We start from the raw sequence: 21,989 nt of genomic DNA on the forward strand, positions 1-21,989 counted from the left end.
GCCAATCAGCTCTAGGCTGCCTGCTGATTGGTCACGCCTCCCAGCCAATGAGACAGGAGCCAGGAATTCCTCGGCCAATCAGAGGAGTGTACCCAAGCCGCACGTGTATTCCCTGTTGCTCGAGTTGTACTTTAGCGTGTTGGATTGACTACGCCGTAGATGCAACCACGATTAACGAGAAGACGGGACAGTACTGTACTTTTTAAGCGACCGTTTTAATTAGCTTATTTTTTTATAGAAGCTACAGTGTAACTTTCGCGAGCTTTGCCTTGATTTTTATTTTGATTTTTTCAAATTTCATATCCACATTTCCAGAAAACCACCGATGCAGTTACAAGGTAAGACACAAATTATAATATTTGAAGTTACAGTTGTCAAATGCATGCAAATGCATCATCCTTCTTTCATGTAATATTTGCAAAAATAAATCCGTCTCTGTGTAATTTAAACCAGTGACGCCTTAAGAACTCAAGATCTATGTCGATCTTTGTTTTCTACATTTTGTGAAGCAAATCAACAAGCATATTGTTAGTAAGATTGCCTGACATTCGCTTTTCACATGTTCTGCTTACTAAAATAGGTTCTATTAAATCTGTTACGCACGCACTTCAGCATGACTCATGGAACGTGACTGAAAGTTTGCGGCACGTTTATAGAAACACTATGCCAAAAGATCTAGCTCACAAATGATCAATATTAATTGTAGATAGACACATTATATATATTTTGCGGTACAGTAAATTTCAATCATTTTTTTAAACGTCTGAACTAAATAACGTTGCAGTGATAAATAATTCCATCTTCACGATTTTTATGATGTATTAACCAGGGAAACCATTTCAGTTTTTTTATTAATACATTGGTTTCTTTACTTGTCAGTTACATAATTCTGACGACTTGCACAATTTTATATTTATATCGTTTTTTTAAATGCAAAGTTTCATGTGTTTGTTTTTTTATGCATTGACATTTTCATTTTGTTTCTGTTTAAACCTGTTAAGGGCTCCTTTCTCACAAATAAATGTCAAAGTTTTAGTAATCCCACCTAATTGCTTCCTACAGCTCTACCTGTTGTAACTTGTTTTGAATTACATAAAGGATTATGCCATACCTTACTCAAAATTGAACATTATATTATTGTTCCATATTGAGCTTTGATCTAATCTTTCACTGTGATTAAAAAAAAGCTATTGCCTGTGCTGTGAATGCAAAACATCTGTAGACTCTCCAATTTAAGTTAAAACGTCATTGATGCTCAAAAAAATCATTTGGAGTCAACACTGTATAATGGCAATGAAAAATCCCCAAGCACAATGACGAAATAATGTAAGACAAAATAATGAAATAAAAAAATATCTCACTCTAAAAATCAGGAAAAAAAACCTGCAATTTTGCTGTTTTTTTCTCTCTCTTTCGTAAAGGTAAAAATAAACTAAGGGCCAAAATATTATATAAGCGTCAAATGTTCTGCCTGTAATTCATATCTTTAATCTTGTAAGCATTAAAGGATCAAAATTTAAATAATTTTATTTATTATATATTTTAATATAATTCGGTTATCGGAATTTTATCCTGCCAAATACTGTACACGGCTTTGACCTCCAAAAATCCATATTGATTAGGGCCTAATTTTCACCTTTGCTCACCATTGGCCGACAGATATGAATCCACTGGGTGCTTCTTCTCAGTGGCCACCTTATGACCTGCATCCACCCACCCTCAACTACATTCTTAGTGAGAGCGAGCTGACCGAGGATGAAGCCGACATTTTATGGGAAGGAGAGGAGGACTTGGGGACTTGTAAGGTGTTATCAGCCTACGAGGGATGTTTCCGAGGTCGCTTGGATAAGATGTACTCAAGGTCCAAGAGAGCCCACCACACTGTACATGTCAGTGGTCGAAACAAGTATCACCTTTCTCCTGGTGCCCCCGCCGGTGGTTCATCATCACCTTCAGCAGGAGACCTCGCATTCACTCAGAAAGTTAGTCCTCGGCAAATGTGTTTGATTGCTGTTTTCGGCTGAGAGGGTGATGATCATTATTTCTCTATTTTCTAGTGTACAGATTTGCACAACTTCATCTGTCCTCTGATGGAGCTTCTTCACGGCCTTAAAACTGGCAGGTTTAATAAAGGTATGCAGGCAGGTTGACTTCATGCATCACATTCACCCTGTAGGACATCCTTAACTGCCATCCAAGTGTTAATTAAGTGCACTAACGTGCCTTTTTCGTGTGGCAGGTTTAACCAGTTTCCAGCAGAGCGTCGCCATGGACAGATTGCAGAGGATTCTGGGAATTCTGCAGCGGCCCGAAATGGGGTAAGCTCAATAAGATTGTGATTACGTTATCAGCAGCAGCTCTGCAATTAATGTTTTCCTTCTTACTCATGTTTTCCTTCTTACTCATGTTTCCCTGCAGGGAGCGTTATCTCCACAACTTGTTGCAGATAGAGGGGATGCTCAAATTATGGTTCCCTCAGGTGGCACCTCGTCCCACGGTCACGTTAGACCAAAGTTTCACCCCCAAACTTATTACTCACTGGTGCCAAAATCAGCTCAGCATGCCAGTTAAGGTGAGCACCAGACTAAGTTGGGCTTGGTAATTTTGGAAAAAATAAGAAGCACAATTATTTTGTTGACAATGACTGATTCGGTGCACATATGGAGATATACTTACATGAAGATGAAACAAAAAATGATAAAACTCTTAATATAACTAATTTGAACAGCATTATTGTTATGTTACCTTTCTGTATGTGTTCCGACATCAATTTTTTAGGGTAAATCCCTCCTATTCATTTAATCCATTGCAAATCCACCTCTATTTATGATGTTTATTGACAAAGATGGAAATGAACGATATTTTCATTGTAATTATTGTTTTATAAACGTAATATGTCATTTTATTTAGTTCTGTTTTTTTAAAGCACTCATTTTTTATTTCATTCCGTTTAGGATTTTTTTTTTTTTCAATTTTAGGTTTAGTCATTTTGTTATAACCTCGACATACACACACACCGCGTTGTTTGAAACATGAATTGTCTTTCTTCGATTATAATGATTTTATGATCGTGAGAAGCCAAAATCGAAATCACAAAAAAATTTGGACTATTTGCCCAGTTCTAAGGTCTGTTAAACTTAACATAAAGCACTCCCCAAATGTTTTATCATAGTTCAGAGGTTTCTGTGTTGTGTTATTGATGTCGCTGTATCTCCTATCCATTGCCGTCTTTGTAAGCAAGTATCGTGACACGCCACTTTTATTTTTTAATTCTAGAAGCGGAAGTACACCTGGTCTGATTCAGACTTCACCGCAATAGACACACCCAAGAAAAAGATTCACCTACCTGAAAGCTGCCCGCCCGTGACGCCATGCACCTTTTCCACATCTGGAGCAACGAGGAAGCAGGAAACTCCTGTGGATGGAAGAGTTGCGTCAACTGAAGTGAACCTGAGCAAGAGATTTGATCTGGCTAACAACGCATTACCCAGGCTGTCATATGTACAAGTCAAAGAAGAAACACAAGAACATGAAATATCTCCCCCCTGCACAGTTAACCAGGACAAGTCAATATCTTCAAGTGCTGATGCGAATTCCGCTATCAAGTACAATAAGGACGCCACAATGTGCCAGTCTGGGTAAAAGTTCAAGGCCTCGATTCCATGCAGTTGAGTCAGTCTTTTTAAAAGTGTTCAGGGAGATGTTTTCGCTTCAAAGTATAATCTAAAGAAGAGCAGGATTGCAGTCTGGGGTAACTGTTTGTACATTTTACAGAGTCAAAACATAATGTGATATAGTTCCCAAGCCTTCGTAATCTTCATCGCATACAAAAAGGGGCGACTATATTTAGTCATGCACATTGTCCCCGTTTCTGTATTTTTATTCAACAGTGTTCAATTACACTGTAATTACACACCGATGACTATTGCACTATATTTGACCATGCCATATACATTGTATATTTGTTATATTTATGTTGAAGGATGCAGCACAAACGCACTTAATGTGAAGCTTATACTTCATAAGTCGTCTCTTCTAAAACTATGACTACAAAATGGATTCGAAAGGGCAATCGGGGGTGATTTTAATGTTTCTGCTGAAAAAGCACCCTGTTGAAAACAATTATTTTCGACGCACTCCCTCCATAAATCAAAATGAGTAAGAACATGAATGTGATAAAGCAAAACACTTGAATGCCTTAATGTTTTGAAAAATGTGGAACAGATGTACGATATTTCCAAGGAGATGGAGGAAACGCTATTGCACCTTAGGAGACGACCGTATTTATAAAAATTTGAGTGAAAGAGAATAAGCACTCACTGTCATTGATGCTGTGATTCAATCTGCAGACTTTTTGGCATTTTGTGTATTTGTGCTGTACATTCACGCTAGACATTGGTTATGTTTGTATTTTGCATCACTTTGGATTGACAGATGTTCGGTTACGCTGAAGTGGATTAAGCTATTCAATGTCCTTCTTCCCTTTTCTTTTTATATCTTACCACTTGCGCAGAACTCCTCTGAGCATTGCGTTCATAGATATTTTTTTTATTGCTGATGATTTACAATTCATTATTTTGATTGCAATATTTCACATCGTAGCGTATCTTGACGATGTTTGAAACCAAGTAATTGCTTTGATTCATTTTGTACTGCCATGTTTTAAATTAAAAGTCAATTTACATTGAAGGGTCTTAACATTTTTTTTGCCACCATCAGCTTTGACTGCTTGGACCAGGCGTGGGCAAACTACAGCCCGGGGGCCACATGCGGCCCGTTAAACGTTTTAATCCGGCCCGCCGAATTTGAAAAAAATTAAATGAATAAACCTTGTTAATGTTTTATTTTCTAAATACTGTGGTTTTTCAAAGACATATACTGGTTGTTTGCCCACCCCTGGCTTAGACTTTTTCCAACCTTATTGCGCCAAGGCACTCATTTTAAGAAAAATCTCTCTGCTTAACTAAAGTTGAAAAAACAATTTTGTTAATGAAATAAAATAATAGTGAAAGTGCAGTTTAAAAACAGAAACTGCATCTTATGTTTATAAATATCCGAAAATAACTAACTCTAATTAAAAGAGTTCTGTTAATTATATTTAATAAATGAGCTTTGGGGGTTTATTATAAACGGATTTGTGCATTACATTACATTACAAAACGGATTCTCGTTTACAATGCTGACAGGCCTGCAGTCGGCAGAGTAAAACAAAGCAAATATAAATACAGAATACAACAAATTGTACAACGTGATATCGTTACATAAATACAAAATACATTGCATAACATCATAGCAGATGGTAAATAAAAGGTTCAAAACAAGCTAAGAACATGTGCAGCAACTAACTGTTTAAATGACTGGGATAAATGAGATGGGTTTGTCACAAAGTTTTCAAAAAAAATTGAAAATAATAATATAAATAAATTGGGGCTGTCAAAGTTAAAGCATTAACTATGGAGATTAATTTAAATTTTATATCACACTCAAAATAATTAACTCAGTTGTATTTACTTCCTATAGCAGCTGACCTCTGCTCACTGTGCAGTCAAACTTAGAGGAGAGTACTGACGCAAAGGTGGACTTTAAGATTGTTTTACTTTACAAATTCGCTCAATGGCTCATTGGAGAAATCCAAAATAATTTTCACACTTTGCGAAGCCAAATTCAAACACCATATTAGATGTACATCCTTGATGTGTCGTTCAACCGTTTTTCCTGTATTTTAAAGGAAAAGAATCATATTCAAAGAGCAAAGAAAGATGTTAGAACAGTCTGAGTAGAAATATATTTTGGTATTTCTTTCGACATTAATTCCAAGATTTTATTCAAGTAAATATCAGTTCCAAGCTTCTTAAAAAATGTAATTGAAAAACATGATTAATCGTGATCAATTATGTCAATTTTTGCAATTAATTAGTTAAAAAAATGTAATTGCTCGACAGCACTAAAATAAATACCACAATCCATATAAATGCCAGTTTATATACATTCCCGGTTAAAATTGTGACGTTGCTGTGTTCAATCATATTTATTTGTGGCCAAAGGGAGTCTTTTCATGCCAGGAAAACACCTTTTCCTTGTCTAAAGTGTATATATTGTTATCCATTTAAACTTAAAATTCTATTTCATGTTCAAGTCGAGAAATTGTAGACACACCTTCCCTTTTAATTAGACGCAAACAAGAAATTAACTAGTTGAACTCGTGATAATCTGGGCAAAGTAACAAAATAACGTCACAGACATAAAATGATAAAAGCAAGTCTTTACTTTACAGGCTCGGTTTGACATTATTGCAAGAGATTTTTGATGTGCTATCCGCATGCCTTCTTTGACAAGACTTAAAAGTGTGAAAGGCAGTTCAAAGCGCAAAAATAAAACATTCTTGAACCGTTCATGTTTTTAGAAATTAGGATGTGCGCTACTCGAGACGGATATCCGCCTACGGTGTTTCCAGTTACTTTTTCCGGCTAGCAACGCGGAATTTCTGATTTCACAGTACAAAGTACTGCAACGCAAGATGTCTCCCTAATTATCTGAGCACGCTGCATTTTTAATTGAACTGATACCACACCTATCTTTCTTACCGTCACGCGTCTATAGTGCGTAATTACCACACGCAGAAAGTGAACTACTCAATATTTACACTTTTGTAACATAGCAATGGGCGCCCACCGCGATCGAGTCTTCGCTATGCTAAGCTAGCCGGCTAAGATAGCGCTAGCCATAGCTAACTTTGGTGCGTTTCAGCGAGGGCGACGTTAAGCAAGGAACTCCAGACATGGAAACTGGAAGAGGACGCGATTCCGGTGCTTCTTTTGAGGCTGTACTGGACAAAAAGTTACTAAATGTGACGAACACAATGGACTCCATTCAAGGGCTGTCAACGTGGTGTATCGAGTACAAGAAGTACCACAGCATGATAGTGCGACAGTGGATCAAGTGTTTAAAGAAATGTAAGTATACTTATATATATATATATTTCTCATTATAATCCCAGGACGTGGCTCAAATTGCTTGCCAGTGTAAATATTAACATGCTAACTAATTTATAATAACGAGTTTACGTTGCTAGATTAGTTTAGCCGTTTCCAAAGTAACGCCTGAGTTGACAGTCAAGAAGTGACTTTTGCACTTGACTTCTCTTCTGCATCCATGTATTGATTGTGAACCGATTGCCCCATATTAGCTTGTGCAACAAGTAATAGCACTATAAATATGGAGGAAAATACTTGGTCATGTTTGAAACGAGTAGCTTCAAGCTATATTATTATCACAGTGAGGTAGCTGTTTAATGTCTAAAAAGACTAGTGCAAGTCTAATTTTTTACAGTTAAGCACAATCGGCTCTGTGGATTGGTCAAATTCAGATTTTTAAAAAAAAATTAAATATATGATGCGTTCCAGGATTAAGTTGACACCATATATTCTTCATTAATTCTACTGGTTTGGGCTGAGCAATTCATTGAATCAAAATCATACTGGAATGCAATTTTTAAATTGCAGAGATGGAAATTTGGAAGGGAATAAATTTGTTTAATGCCGGTCAGTCTGTCTGCTTTGAAAAAAAAAAATGCAAAGATATACATATAGATATATATGCACATGTATTTATCCTATTGGTAAACTGCTTAAAATGCTTATAGTTCAGTCCACATTTACATATAATTGTTTCATGAAACATGAAAAGTTTAAGTGATAATGCCACATATTTGTTTTACCTATTGTAATCTGATTTGAGATTTAAATTTACGCCACTCTTGTTTCATAAAGTCACTGTACGTGAAGTTGGCAACTCAAAGTGTGTTTTAACAACTCCAGTTAAAGTAGATAAACTCTTTCATGTTTTTGTCTTCATTGTAGCCGATAAGATCAAAACATTTCAGCGTAATAAATCTGATTGTTTATTGCATCACTGATTAATTTCTTGCTGGTGTTTGTTAAAGTGTCCATGGGAAGAGGACCTTTGAAAAAATGTTCGGATATTAAATCGATTATTTTTCAGAATTGTCTTTTTTGTTGTCATTAGCCACTCTTTATCTAGCGGGGGTCCACTAGCTCAATAAATCTTGGTGTCAGGTGTCGCACATTGGTGACTGTGATGCATATTTTAAGCATCCACCCCCATTTGTTTGTTGTTGTTACAAGATTGCCAGAATATTCAAATTTATAATTCTAATCAATAAACCCAAAAAACTCAAATAAATAATAAATAGCCATAATTTTTTTTCTTCTAGAGCTGTCCGTCGTCCACATTTTCAGCTGATATCAATTGTATCTGTACGTATGTTTATAAGGATTATATTACTGCTTAAAATGCATTGTGTGTTGCTGCCAATATGTTTGAATTCTCTGCATGTCCATCCACTCATACGCCCATTAAGATGCAATCTCTATAACTGTGTGTATGTTTATAAGGTTTATATTAATACTTAGAGTGCATTATTAGTGTATGCAGCCAAAATGTATGTTTATTTGCTAACTCGGTTGGGGTGGTTTGATGACTTTCTTCATTAAGTTTTTTTTTCAAATACTTACACGTTTATTCTCTGCAGTCCGGATTTAATTTAAATCTATGTCATTTAATGTTTAGTGGCTAAATCCAACTTAATGCCACTGACTCGTGACTTGTGAAATGACAAGTCCTTCATCGTTGCGTTTTTCTGATTTTATTTACAAAATTTGCTGGTCCTACAAGTGTGACATACCAATTCTCCCCCAAAAATTCGAAAATACCCAAAAGTCAAATATATGGTCTGGCACCTGGGGGGTCCAAGCAGATTTCAGGTTGGCCCAGTGCCCTTGCAGCCCCCCCGCCCCCCTCGCTCCGCCAGTGGTCAGAAGTTTGAAAATCATGCGACACTTTAGGCAACAAAACGGATTCCAAAATAATTACAATATTTATGATAATAATATTGATAATTCAATATATAATATATTGGCACAAAAGTCTCGTAACACTCTAATCCACAGATTCCGCCCGCCAAAGTTATTTCTGATTTTAAAATGAGTTAGTCATTACCAGTGCCATTTGAAGTCTTGATATTGCAAGGTGGTGTTCATTAATTGTTGGCCGTTGTCTTTGTTGTGTGACGTTCCAATATTTAAAGCTCAATGTATTGGTTTATTCATTGATCAAACACCTGCTGCGAATTTGCTGTTCAGACATTTGTTAGAAAATTTTAGGCAGGGGGTGTTTTTTTTTTCTTTTTCTGATTATTGTATTATCAGATAAAAATGTTCAACTTTGTAAACGTCAGCACGCCATCTAGTGGTTCTCAATGCTCAGTTTCAGTATGTTGTCATTTCATTGGCTGTCATGTTGACAGTTATTTCTGCAGGGGTCACAGCGGAGGTTTATTAAATTCACTTGTTGGTCTCGTCTGTGTTACAAAGGAAAGCATCAATTGTACTGTTCAGCTCTGGTCCAGGCTTGCTTTATTTTTCTTCTTCAGTTTTTGTGAGTTTTTTTTTAATCAGTTGTGGGGCATCACTTGGTAGACGCTTCATTTGCATGAATTGCTAGAGTTAATTTGGCCTACTTTTTCCATTTCATTTTTGGACTATTTATTTATTTGCAATGTGGTCTATTATGGCATCTAAGGAATTTGGCGAACCCTGTAAAAAGGAATTCACTAGGATAACCGTGAACAGAGGGACTATTTAGTGCATCAAACATGTGCTCTAAAGTCTTAATGTCCAATAACTAGGGCTGTCACGAAATGATTTTAGAATTGATTAGTACAATTTAATTTCGCATTAAAGTATATTACAAAACCATCCCCCCCGATTACTGTTTTTTTTAACCAATTATCGTTGTTAATTTGATGTTGTTTCGTGATTAAAAAACGATTAGGCAATATCACGCGTCATTGTTTTCCAAAGTAAAAGCAGATGTTTGCAAATTTGCCTCATTTTGATTAAACGCAAATGATAATCAGTCTGCTCTAATGGAAGGGCTACAGAAGTTAATGGCATTAAACGATTACTTGATTATTAAAATAGTTGTCTTTAGGATTTGAGTAACGGTTAGTAATTTTTACACCTTTAAATATAACGCAAAAAAACTAACTAATACTGGCAACGAAGTATGCACTTTCAAGTTTGACAAAATATTGAAAATGACCACAGACTGTAACAATTTTATATTGGTCACAATAACCAGTAACAACAATTGTACAACCATCAATCAACTAAAAGTAATTTGCCTGAAAAATGGTAGCAATAATTCATCTTTGACAAAGATGATGATGCTCACGTTTGTCAATCATTGCCTTTACAATCGTTTTTGGCACAGCTCTTGTATATTGGCTGCTAGATTGTGCAAGTGTATCCAATGAAGCGCCTAGTGTTTTTTTTTTCTTTTAAACAGTGGTTAAATCATTTACATTTTAAGTGTAGTAATTGTAATTCAATTTCGATTTCGATGTCCTTTAATGATCTTGATTTTTTTTGTGTGTTTAATGACGTGAAGGGAATTTCTTCTGATTTTTTTTTTTGTTGTTTTTTTTGTTTGTGGAAAAAATGATTTTTTTTTTTAAAGGCGATACTAGGGAAGCTGTTACGTAACATATAAGCTAAAATACAGAATGTTTTTTTTTTGGTGTTTGTGAAAAAAGTCCCAGCAATTAGCCTTTTATTGTCATTGGTTGAATATTAATTGATTGGTTAACCGCTGAATGTTCCATTGTCACATGTTATTTTTTTTTTTCCCACACTGACACATCAATTTACAGTCAGCACTCAGCATTGTCATCAGTACATTTGACCACAAAGCCATATATTGATTCTCTTATGTACTGTATGAACTCTTATTTCGTACACTTTTTACATAACGGACAAGCGTGGTGAAGGACATCTTGGAGTTCCTTCCGCTTTTGTTTTTTTCTGACTGTATTGTCTCTTTTCCTCCAGCTGACACAGCACACAAGCTCAACCTGTTTTACCTCGCCAATGACGTTATTCAGAACTGCAAAAGGAGAAATGCCATGGTTTATCGTACTGCTTTTGCCGATGTGCTCCCTGAGGCATTTGTGCTCATAAAGTAAGTATGGATTTGTGTTGCATTTCAAAATCGTAAATTAACATTTTTTTTTGTTACACGATATCTTGGAAGGTGTGAATGTGCGCTACAGAAGTATTCCAATAAGCATTTTAATTTTAACTGCCTGGTGGATGCGCAGATTAATTTGTTGTATATTCTGCCATCTAGTGGAAGAGCATTTAATTGTTCTCCCGTCACTGGCCGGGTTTACGTAGAGCCATGTATTCCGATGAGAAATGATCCGAATGACCAAATTGAATGGAAATGCTGCATATAAACACCCTAATTGGAATAAAAAGGCTAAATAGAATATAATTTTATTTGGATTCAAAAGTTGGTATTTTAATTTTGCCAATCCAAACGACATATACGCATTTTAAAATATGTTCTCACATTTCAGACGGGCTCTCCTAAGATGCTGCTATTTTGAAGTACTGATAACTTGTTTTTAGCGAGATGCTACGTTCATAAAAGTGTTTTATATTACACCATATGGAAAGCGCTTTGTTACAGCGCCATTTGTTGTGAAATACGTTATGAAAAATGTATTGTATCGTGTTAAAAAAAATAAAAATAATAAAAATCACAAATACTGATTAAATAGATGAATTTATAAAATCATGTGATGTTTACATCGATCTCCGCGTGTCACGCAGTTAATCTGATTTACAAGAAGGAGCGTGTAAATGGTGGATCGTAAACGATCACATCACATGTAAACAGGTGACCAGAGAGTTTCATTGACAATGATTGCAATCAGAATGACAAAATCAACATGTGAACCCGGCTGCTTTGCATAAATAAATGAGCAAAAATGATTTGTTAATCATCCGTTCCAGACCAATTTAATATAATCGGGAGTCACTTTAGGCTTACCATAATGTTTGGATGGATGAAACGCAAGAATTCAAAAGAACATTTTGACAAAGTCTACTGTCTGATGACTAGCCTAAATATTTTCCCTTTCCTCCTCCCTTGTTTTGTGGTCACGCAGACAAGCAGGTGATGCAAAAGTGGTGAAATCGGCGGAGAGGATACTGACCATCTGGCAGGAGAGAAGCGTGTATACGAACGCTCTGATTGCTGAGCTCAGGGGCAGCTTAGTCAAAGAGGAGTCGCCGCCTGTGACACCTGTCGAGCAAAAAAGTAAGCGCGTCAACAAAAGAGGAATGAAATTTTAAATTTAATTTGATTGCTGCATTTGATATGACCTCTTAATTGTTATTTTAATGAATTTAAAGCGCCAGTTGAGTCCAAGGCAGATCTCCGGTCCAAGATTGTTGCAGAATTTGTGGTAAGAAACTTTGTCACATTTTAACTAAGCAACTCAACTGGGCGCAAACTAGCATTATTCAAAATTTGGTTTGCGTTTTTAGAGTATCGCTTTGTATTAAATGTCATTTTTCTATGATTATTCAAGCCCCAGTCCTTTATTGACCACCTGTCTAAATACAAGAGATCACTGGAGGATGTGGACCTAAGGGAAAAACAATTGGCAGCTATGAGGGTCGACATCTGCAGTTCTGAAGCCCTCAAAAAGCTCAAAGGTCCCGAAATTGTTCCGTTAGCATTTAATCGAGACCAACGAGCAATGGTTTGTTTTTAGACTCATCAGCCCCTTCTTTTCCACCACCATTTATTTTCAGATAAGGCGGGAGGAAAGAAGTTCTCCAGGGACTTTGAAGAAGGCAATTCTCAGCTACAAGAGTTTGTCAAGTTCTTTGACAAACAAAACAAAACGGGACCTCCCCTGCTGGAAGCCTTGAGCAATGCAGATATCTTCTATGAGATGCAGTACAAAGAGGTCAAGATTGTTGCCAACGTAAGTGGAATCGTCAAAAACATCAGTTTCATGCGCAAACCTAAAGTTTGTAATGTAACATGAGCCGTTAGTCACTATGATGTCATTTTCAGTCGACAGCAAGTGGCAAAATGGTGTAGCTGTCAATAAAATGTCTTACCCTTTAAAGCTGTTGCTACATTTTCCTATTTCTCCCTCAAGGCCTACCAGACGTTTGCTAACCGAGTGTCCCACCTGAAACGCAAGCTGGACAACCTAAAGGCTACCTTACCAGACCTGGATGAGTCGCCTATTCCGTCACCCTCTGCCGATGCGCCATCCCCAACAGGCTCCGAATCTCCTTTCCACGACCTCGACCTCACCAAGCCTAATCCAGCCGTGGACAGTTCCGCTATGGATGATGAAACGGAACCTCCTGCCCCAAGTCCTCTGTCTTCCATTGGAAATTCCCCAAAACGCGTGACAAATCTCGGGGACGATAACGTTAACCGGGAAGTGGAAGACATGGAACTGTCTGATGATGAAATAGTCAGCAGTAGCATCATAGGTGAGCAGTCAAACAGGGGTTAATGTTTTTTTTTGTTGTTTTTTTTATTCACTTGTTTAATTCTCATTTCTTGACACAAACCCATGGAAAGAAATCAAATATTTGTTACAGCAACCTTTATGTTTACCCTAACAAGCGAAATCATAAATCTTAGTTTACGCTGGATTTGATATAAATTCCTGCTCAGTGCTCAATTCCAGAACTTTATGAACAAAAAAAGTAATTGTCAGAAGCCCTAATTTAATATCCACCGATACATTTGTCGACAAACCACGTGAAGTTCTGCCGTCATAACCATTATTTAATAAATACCATTGACAGTCCGCATAAAATCTAGCCGTCATCTTTATCTGACATCGCCACATTCGGTCACCATTTTTGCCATTTTGTTTCCCTTCCGCAGTTGAGGACCAAATGAAGAGCCCCGGCCCTAAAGTGGAGGCGACCGATCCCATTACCCAAAAAACGGAGCCGCCAGTAGCAACAACGCAGCATGCCTCATCGGATGCGCCGTCTGTTGCAACCCCTGAAGAAAGTTTGGATACTGTTGACCTGGGAAAAATAGGCTCCATCCTCAACAGTTTAAATGCGGCCATGAAAAACACAGGTGAGAAGACGGGTGATGAATTGAATTTTTTTCCAGAACTGACATTCCTAAGAATCGTTCCATGCAACGCTCCGTGCTACCATTTTTTTTTTGTGACATGCATTTTTTAGAAGCCATTTTGAGGGCTGATTAAAAGAAAAAATATAAAATGTGCGACACACGCAGCCAATAAATGTTTTATGGTGGGCGAAAAACTACAACTGATCTTCGCACGTGTCCATATCATGAGAGTTTGCGAATCGAGAACAGTGCTCAACTCAAGGTTTCACTGCCTTCCATTTTCTCTGGACCAATAAAAGTGGAATTGGGCAATTTCTTAAGGCACTCTGATCATTTGTAAGGTACGCAAGAACTGTATTAATCTTTTTGGTCTCTTGATATACTTTTTTTATTTTAAATTATGATATTCATCTTCTGCCCAAAGTTGAGACAAACAAAACTAGATTATTATTTCATTCCCTCACCCAATGAGAATGGATAAGGAATCTCATATCAATGATTTTGATCCTGGCTACGTCCAATTTCTTATTTATTTATTTTTACATTGTCATGACTTCTACAGGAATTGTGCCACCTAAAAGCACAAATTCTGATTGTGTCACTCAAACCGTTGAATGTTTTCTTATGATGAGTGTCTTTTATATGATGAAAACAATCACATAAGCACTATATTTTTTAACAATAAGCGTGTCCTTCATTGCGATGCAGGACCACCAGTGAAGAGTCCCTCTGCAGCTAACCCTTACTCATCAGTTGACACGTTACCTCCTGCTTCTGAGGATGCCGCGTCTTTGGTTGACATCCTGGCGAAGGTGGACATGAGTCCTGCCGAACTTCTTAGTGCTCTTTCTAAAGTCCAAGCCCAAGGTGGCCTTGATGGTGAGTTTATTTTTAGTTTTGCGACAATAGCCTTATTTTATATATTTCTACACTGATTGTGTGCCCTTTACTTTCCTATAATCAGGCATCACTTCTCTTCTGAGCAGCCCCACTGCAAATGTCCCAGCAGAGTCCTCCAATACAGGCAAGACTCCTCCCTTACCCTCATTCACATCAGCTTCAACAGCTCCCAATCAGAGCTCCACTCCCTCCTTTGCAACACCGGTGTCCTCTTCGCCATCAATCACCACCGTTCAGCAGAGCACAGCTTCGCAAATGCTTATTGAGAGCAGGCCAACCATTGCACCGGACGTACCCCACGAAATGGCTTTGACAGCAGTAACGGCGGACGTCGCAAAATCAGACAGTTTAGAATCCAAAATTCACAACTTCCTGCACGGAAATCCCGCTTTTAGCAATTTCGACCTTAGTTTCGCCCTGAACCTACCCAATAGGGTGGAGAACTTGAGCCCAGTAACAGGAACCGACACGCAGGATGGGACACCGGTGCGTGACGAAGGCGGGGGCACCCCAACCCAAGATGAGGTTATGGACGTGACACTGGGGCTCCCAAAGTCTTTAAGCACAAACCCGGAAACTGGGATGCAAGCTCCCTTTGCCTTTCAGAAAAATCCTCCTCAGAACCCAGAGACCACCACCTTGCAAGGCCACTTGCAGCAAGGCACAGCTCAGAATGGGCAGATGTACCAAACGTATCAATACAGTGAAAATAATCTGTCAGATCCAGCCGCACAGTATCAGGCAATTTCTACTCCAAGTGGAGATTCTGGAGGACCAGGCAGTGCGGGTAGCACACAGACCACTGAGGGCTTTCAGGGGATGGCTGATAGGAATTGGTATGGGGGGACGTACCCCGAGGGGGGCTTCCAGCAACCCTCAGGCTACAATGCACCGATGCCTGCTAATAACCAGACAACCAGACCATTTGAGTACCAAGCACAACAAACCCCGGAGCCTCAAGGCTTTCAGCCCCCTTCAGATTTCTTCCGAAATCTTCCTCCTGTCCCCAAGTTACCGCCCCCTCCGAGTATTCTCGCACAAGTTTCGGGAACCAGCCACGCAATGACTCCCGCAGAACAGCAGCCCGCACCCCACACGGACTTAGACGAAGCCAATCAGAGCCGAGGTTTGCCCGCGATGGTGATCCACGATCACGGACACAAGTCAGTCTTTCGTACGGATGAATTATTATACGATGACGCAGGTGAGCAACACTCAACCCCGGACAACATGCATTACCCAGAAGACCAAGAGCATTACCACGGTGATGTCTACCCCCACCCCGGCCCTCGCTTTCAGAACAGCCCTTACAACCGCCCTCAGGCGCCTTTCTACCAACGGGGCAGCCCTCGACATAACCTCCCCCGAGGCAGGGGCCGCTTCGTTTCTCCTCCCGAATCCTCACAGGATGCTTTTAACAACCAGGATTACCTGAGAGGGAGCCCCCCTCGTCCTCACTATGCACCCAGGCGTCCTCCGCCGCCGCCTCATTTACAGATGCACCCCGCTGGCCTGCATCCTCCCCATCGGGTTCCTCGCCCTGGCCCGCACCCATTTCCCAGGGGGCCGCCACGTGCACCATTCCCTAATTTTCATGGGCCTGATCCAAGACTAAGGGGCAAACGACCGGGTCCCCGGGGAGGTCTAAATCCCGGTCCCATGTTTGCTCCCAAAAGACCCTTCCTACCCCCACGCTACTGACTGTACTATTGCAACCTGCAGTGGAAGGTCAAATATAAAATCGCTAAAGCGGGCAATGACTCAGAGACTGAATAAGCGCTGGTGAAGCAAAAAAAATGTCCAAATCTGAAATAAAAAAAAAAAAAAAGGACTGGGAATGAGAGCCGCAGACTCCGCCAGGAAAGGAAGCCGAATCTCCGGGGAGAGTGTTGAAGACAGAAGACTAAAGAAAATAAGAGGTGGATATATACATTTCTTTTCACAGTTTGGAGCTTTTCAGTGAATATGTGATCAATCGTCAAGTGTTTGATACGGTTCAGCGTGTGCGCATGGTATGTAAGTGTGCATGCGGTCAAGCGTCATCCATACGTTGCTCGAGAAACTTTTAGCGTCAAGAGTTCAAAAAGGTTGTGTGTGTGATTGTTTATTTCTGCCGCCATTTTGTTGGCGAGTCAGCAGTTCTCAATACTTCATTTCATAGCAGCCATTCTTCCAGCTTAAAACACCCGTTAAAAGTTACCTTTTGGAGTGAAAATGATGTATATTTTTTCCAGGTTGTGTTCCACCTAGAGTACCTGTTAGCTATTTCACAGTTGATAATCTGTTCATAGTTGTGAAGTGACGGTTTCTCCGTTATAATTTCGATGCGTTCAGAGCGGCCCGGTCTCTTTCCACTTAAAACGATGCGAGGAGTGAGAGATTTCTTTCGACCTGCCACCCTACACGGAAGCGGTGACGTTTTGGAAGGGGGGTGAAGATGCTTCAGTTTCATTTTATTTGTACTGTCTAATAAAAAGTTTGATTTTGAAACATGGTGTTGTTTCTGCTTGACCGCCAGCCATCAACTTTTTAGAATCAGCAGCTGTTTAAATATATTCTTTTGAATTTGTCTTGCAATGCAATCAATACCTATGTTTGCATGAATGCCGTAGCACAAATAACATTCCGAACTTAATTTTAAACTGCCTTTTTGTTTAAAAAAAAAAAAAAAAAAGACAACTTGAGATTGTATGTCGCAGTCTTTACACAATACCGTGTTATAATTTATTCACAACAGTATTATATAAACGGAACACTTACTCGGGACTATCTTAAAAAAAATGTGCGTTGAACATTTTATGATATTTTTCTTATTCGAGTCTGATAACGTGCAAAACAAAACCGTTCAAATAAAACTCTAATGTCCTTAATTTTGCATATCACTGATGTGCAAGCGCATGTCTAATTTTGTAATTGTGCTTTTTTTTTTTTAAGGTTGAATTTTGTAATATGGAGACAAACCTTTGTTTCATATTACCTATTATAGATTAGTATAAATCGTAATCGTCGTCAAAAATTCATATACTCATCTTGGTGAATTCTATACTATCTTTTAACAACATAGAAAGCTTTTCCCTCTTCTCATTGATGAGCAGTCAAAGGCCAAGCAAGCCACTAAAATATACAACTTTTGTGCAAAGATTCATTTGCATAAATAAAATGTAAATAAACAGTATAGGTAAATTCCTTTGTTGTATCCTGAAGGCATTTTGGTTTCAGATGAAAGGTGCATATGAGACAAAATTTCCGAATTCCAACTTTTATTTCATGGTATTTACATCGAGATGTGTGAAACAACTCAGGTCAGAGCAGCTTGTCTTCAAACCTACCAACTTTTCAAGTGAGCAAAAGTATTGGAACAGACATTAAATTAACTTCAGTTAAAAAATATTTCATATTTGGTGGCCTGTGGCCAAATGACTTCACCGGACTGTTGCGATCTTTATTTCACATACTTTTCCAGGCCTTTACTGTAGCCTCGTTCAATTGTCGTTTATTTTCTGGGAGGGGTTCTTCCTTCAGTCTCCTCTTCTCCTGGTAAATTGCATGCTCTATTGGGTTATGGTCAGGTGTTTGACTTAGTCAGTCTAAGACCTTCCATTACTTTTGTTCACTTGAAAAGTGGGTGGATTAAAAAAAACAAAAAAACGGTGCTGTCCAAAGTTGGTTTTAACACATCCTGATGTAACGGAATTGTGAACTTTTGTCTCATGTTAATCTTTCGATTTGAAAAACAAATGTCTTTGGTAAACAAAGTGACCTTGCCGCTCCAATATATTTTGAGGCTTTGATAAGATACTACACCGCCTTTTCATTGCAGCTTTCAGTACAACACACATTACAAAGTCTAAATAAGTTACGAAACAAATATCTGGAAGTAGTAAAGTTAGGACCTGATGACCGCTTAAAATATGCACCAGATCAAATAAATGCAAACCTGCAGTACCTTAATCATGAGTGTCCCGTTATTTTTATTATTTTTTTATTATTAACTGAATATAATTTAAAAGTCATTTTAGAGGCTATAGTGTGTTTCAGTCTTCAGAATGAACTTTCAATTATATGCAAAGTCAATGAACCCGCAAAGAAGAAGGGGTCATCAGTAGTAGTGAGTTTTCGTTTTTCGGAGCACTCCTCTTTCATGACGAAAGAAGTCTTCGTAATACCGCTGACAGGGTGACGATTTATATTCTCCGTTGTCTTTTGCAATGATGTGATCGAGCGGTGTCTCGTCTATGCTGTGTGAGGAATAATATAAGCTTGATTGTGTGTTGCATTACTCCATTTGATCCTACTTGAATGCCTATTTCTTGTTTCATCACCCTTCCTCCCCTCCTGTTTTCATCCTCAGGGACCCCACAGCCACACTTTGAAGTGTCACATGTGATGGGAACCTTTTTCGGAACATCTTCCCTGACGCAGGTGTGTGTCAGCGGCACGGTGGTGCTTCCTCTTTGAATCCTCAAGCTTGTAAGCTTCCATCTTATTGCATCACTTGTCTTGTCAGCAATTGAATCTAAGTGAATTGTTTGTGCTGAGATTTTTGCCACATTTTTTATGTGAGTACAAAAATGGTCATTGGGTCATTAATTAAGAGGTTTTTTTTCTTACTCTCAGTTTTTCTAAAAATGAGCCCTCAAAAAAAAAAGTCCACCTCCTCCCACCTTCAATATACAGTAATTAAGTGCTTCTTAAAACATTTGACTCTGATTAAAACATTTTTATTATTAGTTTTACAAACAACATTCTGCAAGAACTCCCTTTAGTCATACTTCACAGATTTTCTGTTGTTTGGTATACATAAACAAATTTAAGGCCACCATAAGATTTGTCCAACCCATTCAAAGTGTAGAAAGGCAATAATTAAAAATTAATTTGTATGCAAAAGAAATATACAATAATATATTATAAAATTCCTATATAAATATATAAGATACTTAAATAAGCGCACACATGTGTATACGTGCATTTTTCACATACATAGACTTATGTAATATTTTATATATGCATTAAAATTATGAATATACTATCAGTGTACGTAATAAATTTTCCTTTTTTTTTTAATCTTCGAGTTATAATATACTTATGTGACGTGGTGACAAGCAGCATTTCGTCACCAGATGTCGTTGTGGGTCTTAAAAAAAAATAAAAACGGAACGCTTGTAAATGTCACAAACCACGTCCAGTACGTTATGTTCCGTTCCTCAAAGTGGACCGCGATCCACATCCTGATGGGTGGATTCAAGTGTTCGCCTCGCCTATGCGCCGTGCAGGTTTATGAGGATTTAGGAAGCAATGGCAGATGGCGGTCTTAACGTTAAAGGGCAGCCGGCGTGTTCCCTTGTGGCAAATAAAGGATCGCCCGTGGGTCCATAAGATAGTTGTAACCCAGCGAGCGCAGACTGACTGTGACGTGACTGTGTGCGAGGTGTCGCTGTGCGCATGTCAGCCGTGTGCAGCCTGCAGTCATGTGGCCTCTTTGTTTACATGGCGCCACATTGCATTGAGGACGTGTGTGCGTGTGTGTTGAAATCACAACTTTGTGTTTTCACCATCACACGAACGGATATAAAACGCCCTTTGCTGTCTCAGTGCATTGGGCATAATGAGGGCGAGAAGTTGTTGAAGGCTTTCAGGACCACGGCCAGATCCACGACCAGAACAAAAGACGGATTTGCGTGGCTGGATGTCAGGGAATGTCCATAAATGCACAGTCAACGTGAAGCGAAGATGGAGAATTCTCAGCCTCGTCATTGTTTATTTTCTGAGTGTATGTTTTTTTTTTTGTATATTGTTTCATCAAATTCCCATTTATTTAGGACAGATGGTACATGCATGGGACCATTTAGGCACCAACGTTTTTGAAAACGGACATTCAGAAAAGAACACTATTAAATTCGTCGAGCTTGACCATCAATGGTAAAAATACATTTTATTTATTGTATTTTGGTCAATTGTTCTGTCATTGGTCATGTTGGGTGCAGCCCCTTTTGTTAACAATTCAGAACTAACTTGTATGGACAATAAGAAAACAAAAACATTGGCATTCATATTTTGTTGTGATAATGTGAGTATCAGGGTTGCATTGGTGTGACTGGCACATTCCATAATGGCAGGAAACCTTAAAAATAGAAGAGAGGACATTACCTTAGCTCAAGCCATGGACAGAACAGTGAGCTTGGTGATGTCATTTCAGTTGAGTCATGTAGCGCTTATTTTTTTTAAATTATTTTCTGCTAGTCTTGATGGCTCAAACAGGCTCTGTCCGGGTTGTGTGTATGCAGAGGACATATGTTACAATTTAACATGTGGCTAATTTAACTAAATATTTCAGATGTTCGGTTGACACCCAAAATGTGGATTTTAAACCACTTTTACTACAACATATGTCTGTCTGTCTGAAATTGAATTTCATCAAGATGAATGTTTTACTTTTTCTTTTTTTTCTCTAGGATGAAAACTTCACCAGGAATGAAGAGTTGTTTTATGTGTTAGAATGTTCGAACACTGGCAAAAAAGAATGCTAAGTGCATTTTCCAGGAAGTTCAATAAACACGCCAACTGGAAACAGATTCGGCTAATGCACAAAAAGTTCAACGAGGACACGCTACAGTGTGAAAAACATGCTACTGCCGATATGGACTACTGACATAATGTACTGTGTGTCGTGTCACAATACGGACGTGTATTGAACATTTGCAAGGCTCTGAAAAGTCCATAAAATGTCTATCTGATTGACTATGTTCTTAGAATATTGATCAATAAATATTTTACTTTTTAACATGAAGCCTCTTTCTTTTTTTTTATTGTGTAGTTACGCGAGTATTTATGTTATTTGAACACCATGTATTTATATATTTATTTGGCCCCGTGCCTGAGCTCTTACTTCCCTGATAGACTGTTTGCACTATATTTCAAATCCAATACCTTTCTTAAGAATAATTTGCTTTACAATTTAAATAATAATTTACAGAAAAGCTCAGTTTTTTTGTATTTAAATTCTTAAGTGAAGGAAGTGACGCTGTGGGAGAGCATGCAGCCCGAACGCCAGCCAAGTGGATCCCCTTAGCTTACGTGCTCTTTTTCAATTTTCA

General features: G+C 38.4%; 2 protein-coding genes and 1 long non-coding RNA gene across 3 annotated transcripts; all 3 read left to right on the forward strand.

The window, feature by feature from the left end:
• The first annotated feature begins 100 nt into the window (after positions 1-100).
• Positions 101-4,689, forward strand: ciarta (circadian associated repressor of transcription a). Its single transcript, XM_088319578.1, has 6 exons — positions 101-338; positions 1,660-1,982; positions 2,058-2,133; positions 2,240-2,318; positions 2,419-2,572; positions 3,277-4,689. The coding sequence occupies exons 1-6, from the start codon at positions 326-328 to the stop codon at positions 3,640-3,642; spliced, it is 1,011 nt and encodes a 336-aa protein (XP_088175704.1). The 5' UTR covers positions 101-325; the 3' UTR covers positions 3,643-4,689.
• Positions 4,690-6,449: 1,760 nt separating this feature from the next.
• On the forward strand, positions 6,450-17,385 carry rprd2a (regulation of nuclear pre-mRNA domain containing 2a). Its single transcript, XM_088318536.1, has 10 exons — positions 6,450-6,953; positions 10,911-11,040; positions 12,035-12,186; positions 12,282-12,334; positions 12,461-12,587; positions 12,687-12,862; positions 13,043-13,388; positions 13,792-13,995; positions 14,704-14,874; positions 14,960-17,385. Exons 1-10 carry the CDS (start codon positions 6,779-6,781, stop codon positions 16,594-16,596), a joined length of 3,171 nt encoding a protein of 1,056 aa, XP_088174662.1. The 5' UTR covers positions 6,450-6,778; the 3' UTR covers positions 16,597-17,385.
• LOC148321225 (uncharacterized) lies at positions 16,672-21,606 on the forward strand. The gene is made up of 3 exons (XR_015846858.1): positions 16,672-16,814; positions 19,247-19,317; positions 21,348-21,606. It is a non-coding gene; the product is annotated as an uncharacterized LOC148321225 (long non-coding RNA).
• Positions 21,607-21,989: the final 383 nt, after the last annotated feature.

The sequence above is a fragment of the Idiotropiscis lumnitzeri genome, chromosome 16 (assembly GCF_059441095.1).
Source record: "Idiotropiscis lumnitzeri isolate Australia: NSW breed Sydney's pygmy pipehorse chromosome 16, RoL_Ilum_1.0, whole genome shotgun sequence".
Lineage (NCBI taxonomy): Eukaryota > Metazoa > Chordata > Actinopteri > Syngnathiformes > Syngnathidae > Idiotropiscis > Idiotropiscis lumnitzeri.

Excerpts from the sequence above, each read along its gene's own strand:
- ciarta (XM_088319578.1), top strand. Across the intron at positions 2,134-2,239 it reads AACTGGCAGGTTTAATAAAG|GTTTAACCAGTTTCCAGCAG; the intron begins GTATGCAGGCAG and ends TTCGTGTGGCAG. Across the intron at positions 2,573-3,276 it reads AGCTCAGCATGCCAGTTAAG|AAGCGGAAGTACACCTGGTC; the intron begins GTGAGCACCAGA and ends TTTTAATTCTAG.
- rprd2a (XM_088318536.1), top strand. The coding sequence starts at position 6,779 with ATGGAAACTGGAAGAGGACGCGATTCCGGTGCTTCTTTTGAGGCTGTA. Across the intron at positions 6,954-10,910 it reads GATCAAGTGTTTAAAGAAAT|CTGACACAGCACACAAGCTC; the intron begins GTAAGTATACTT and ends CTTTTCCTCCAG. Across the intron at positions 12,588-12,686 it reads AGCCCTCAAAAAGCTCAAAG|ATAAGGCGGGAGGAAAGAAG; the intron begins GTCCCGAAATTG and ends ATTTATTTTCAG.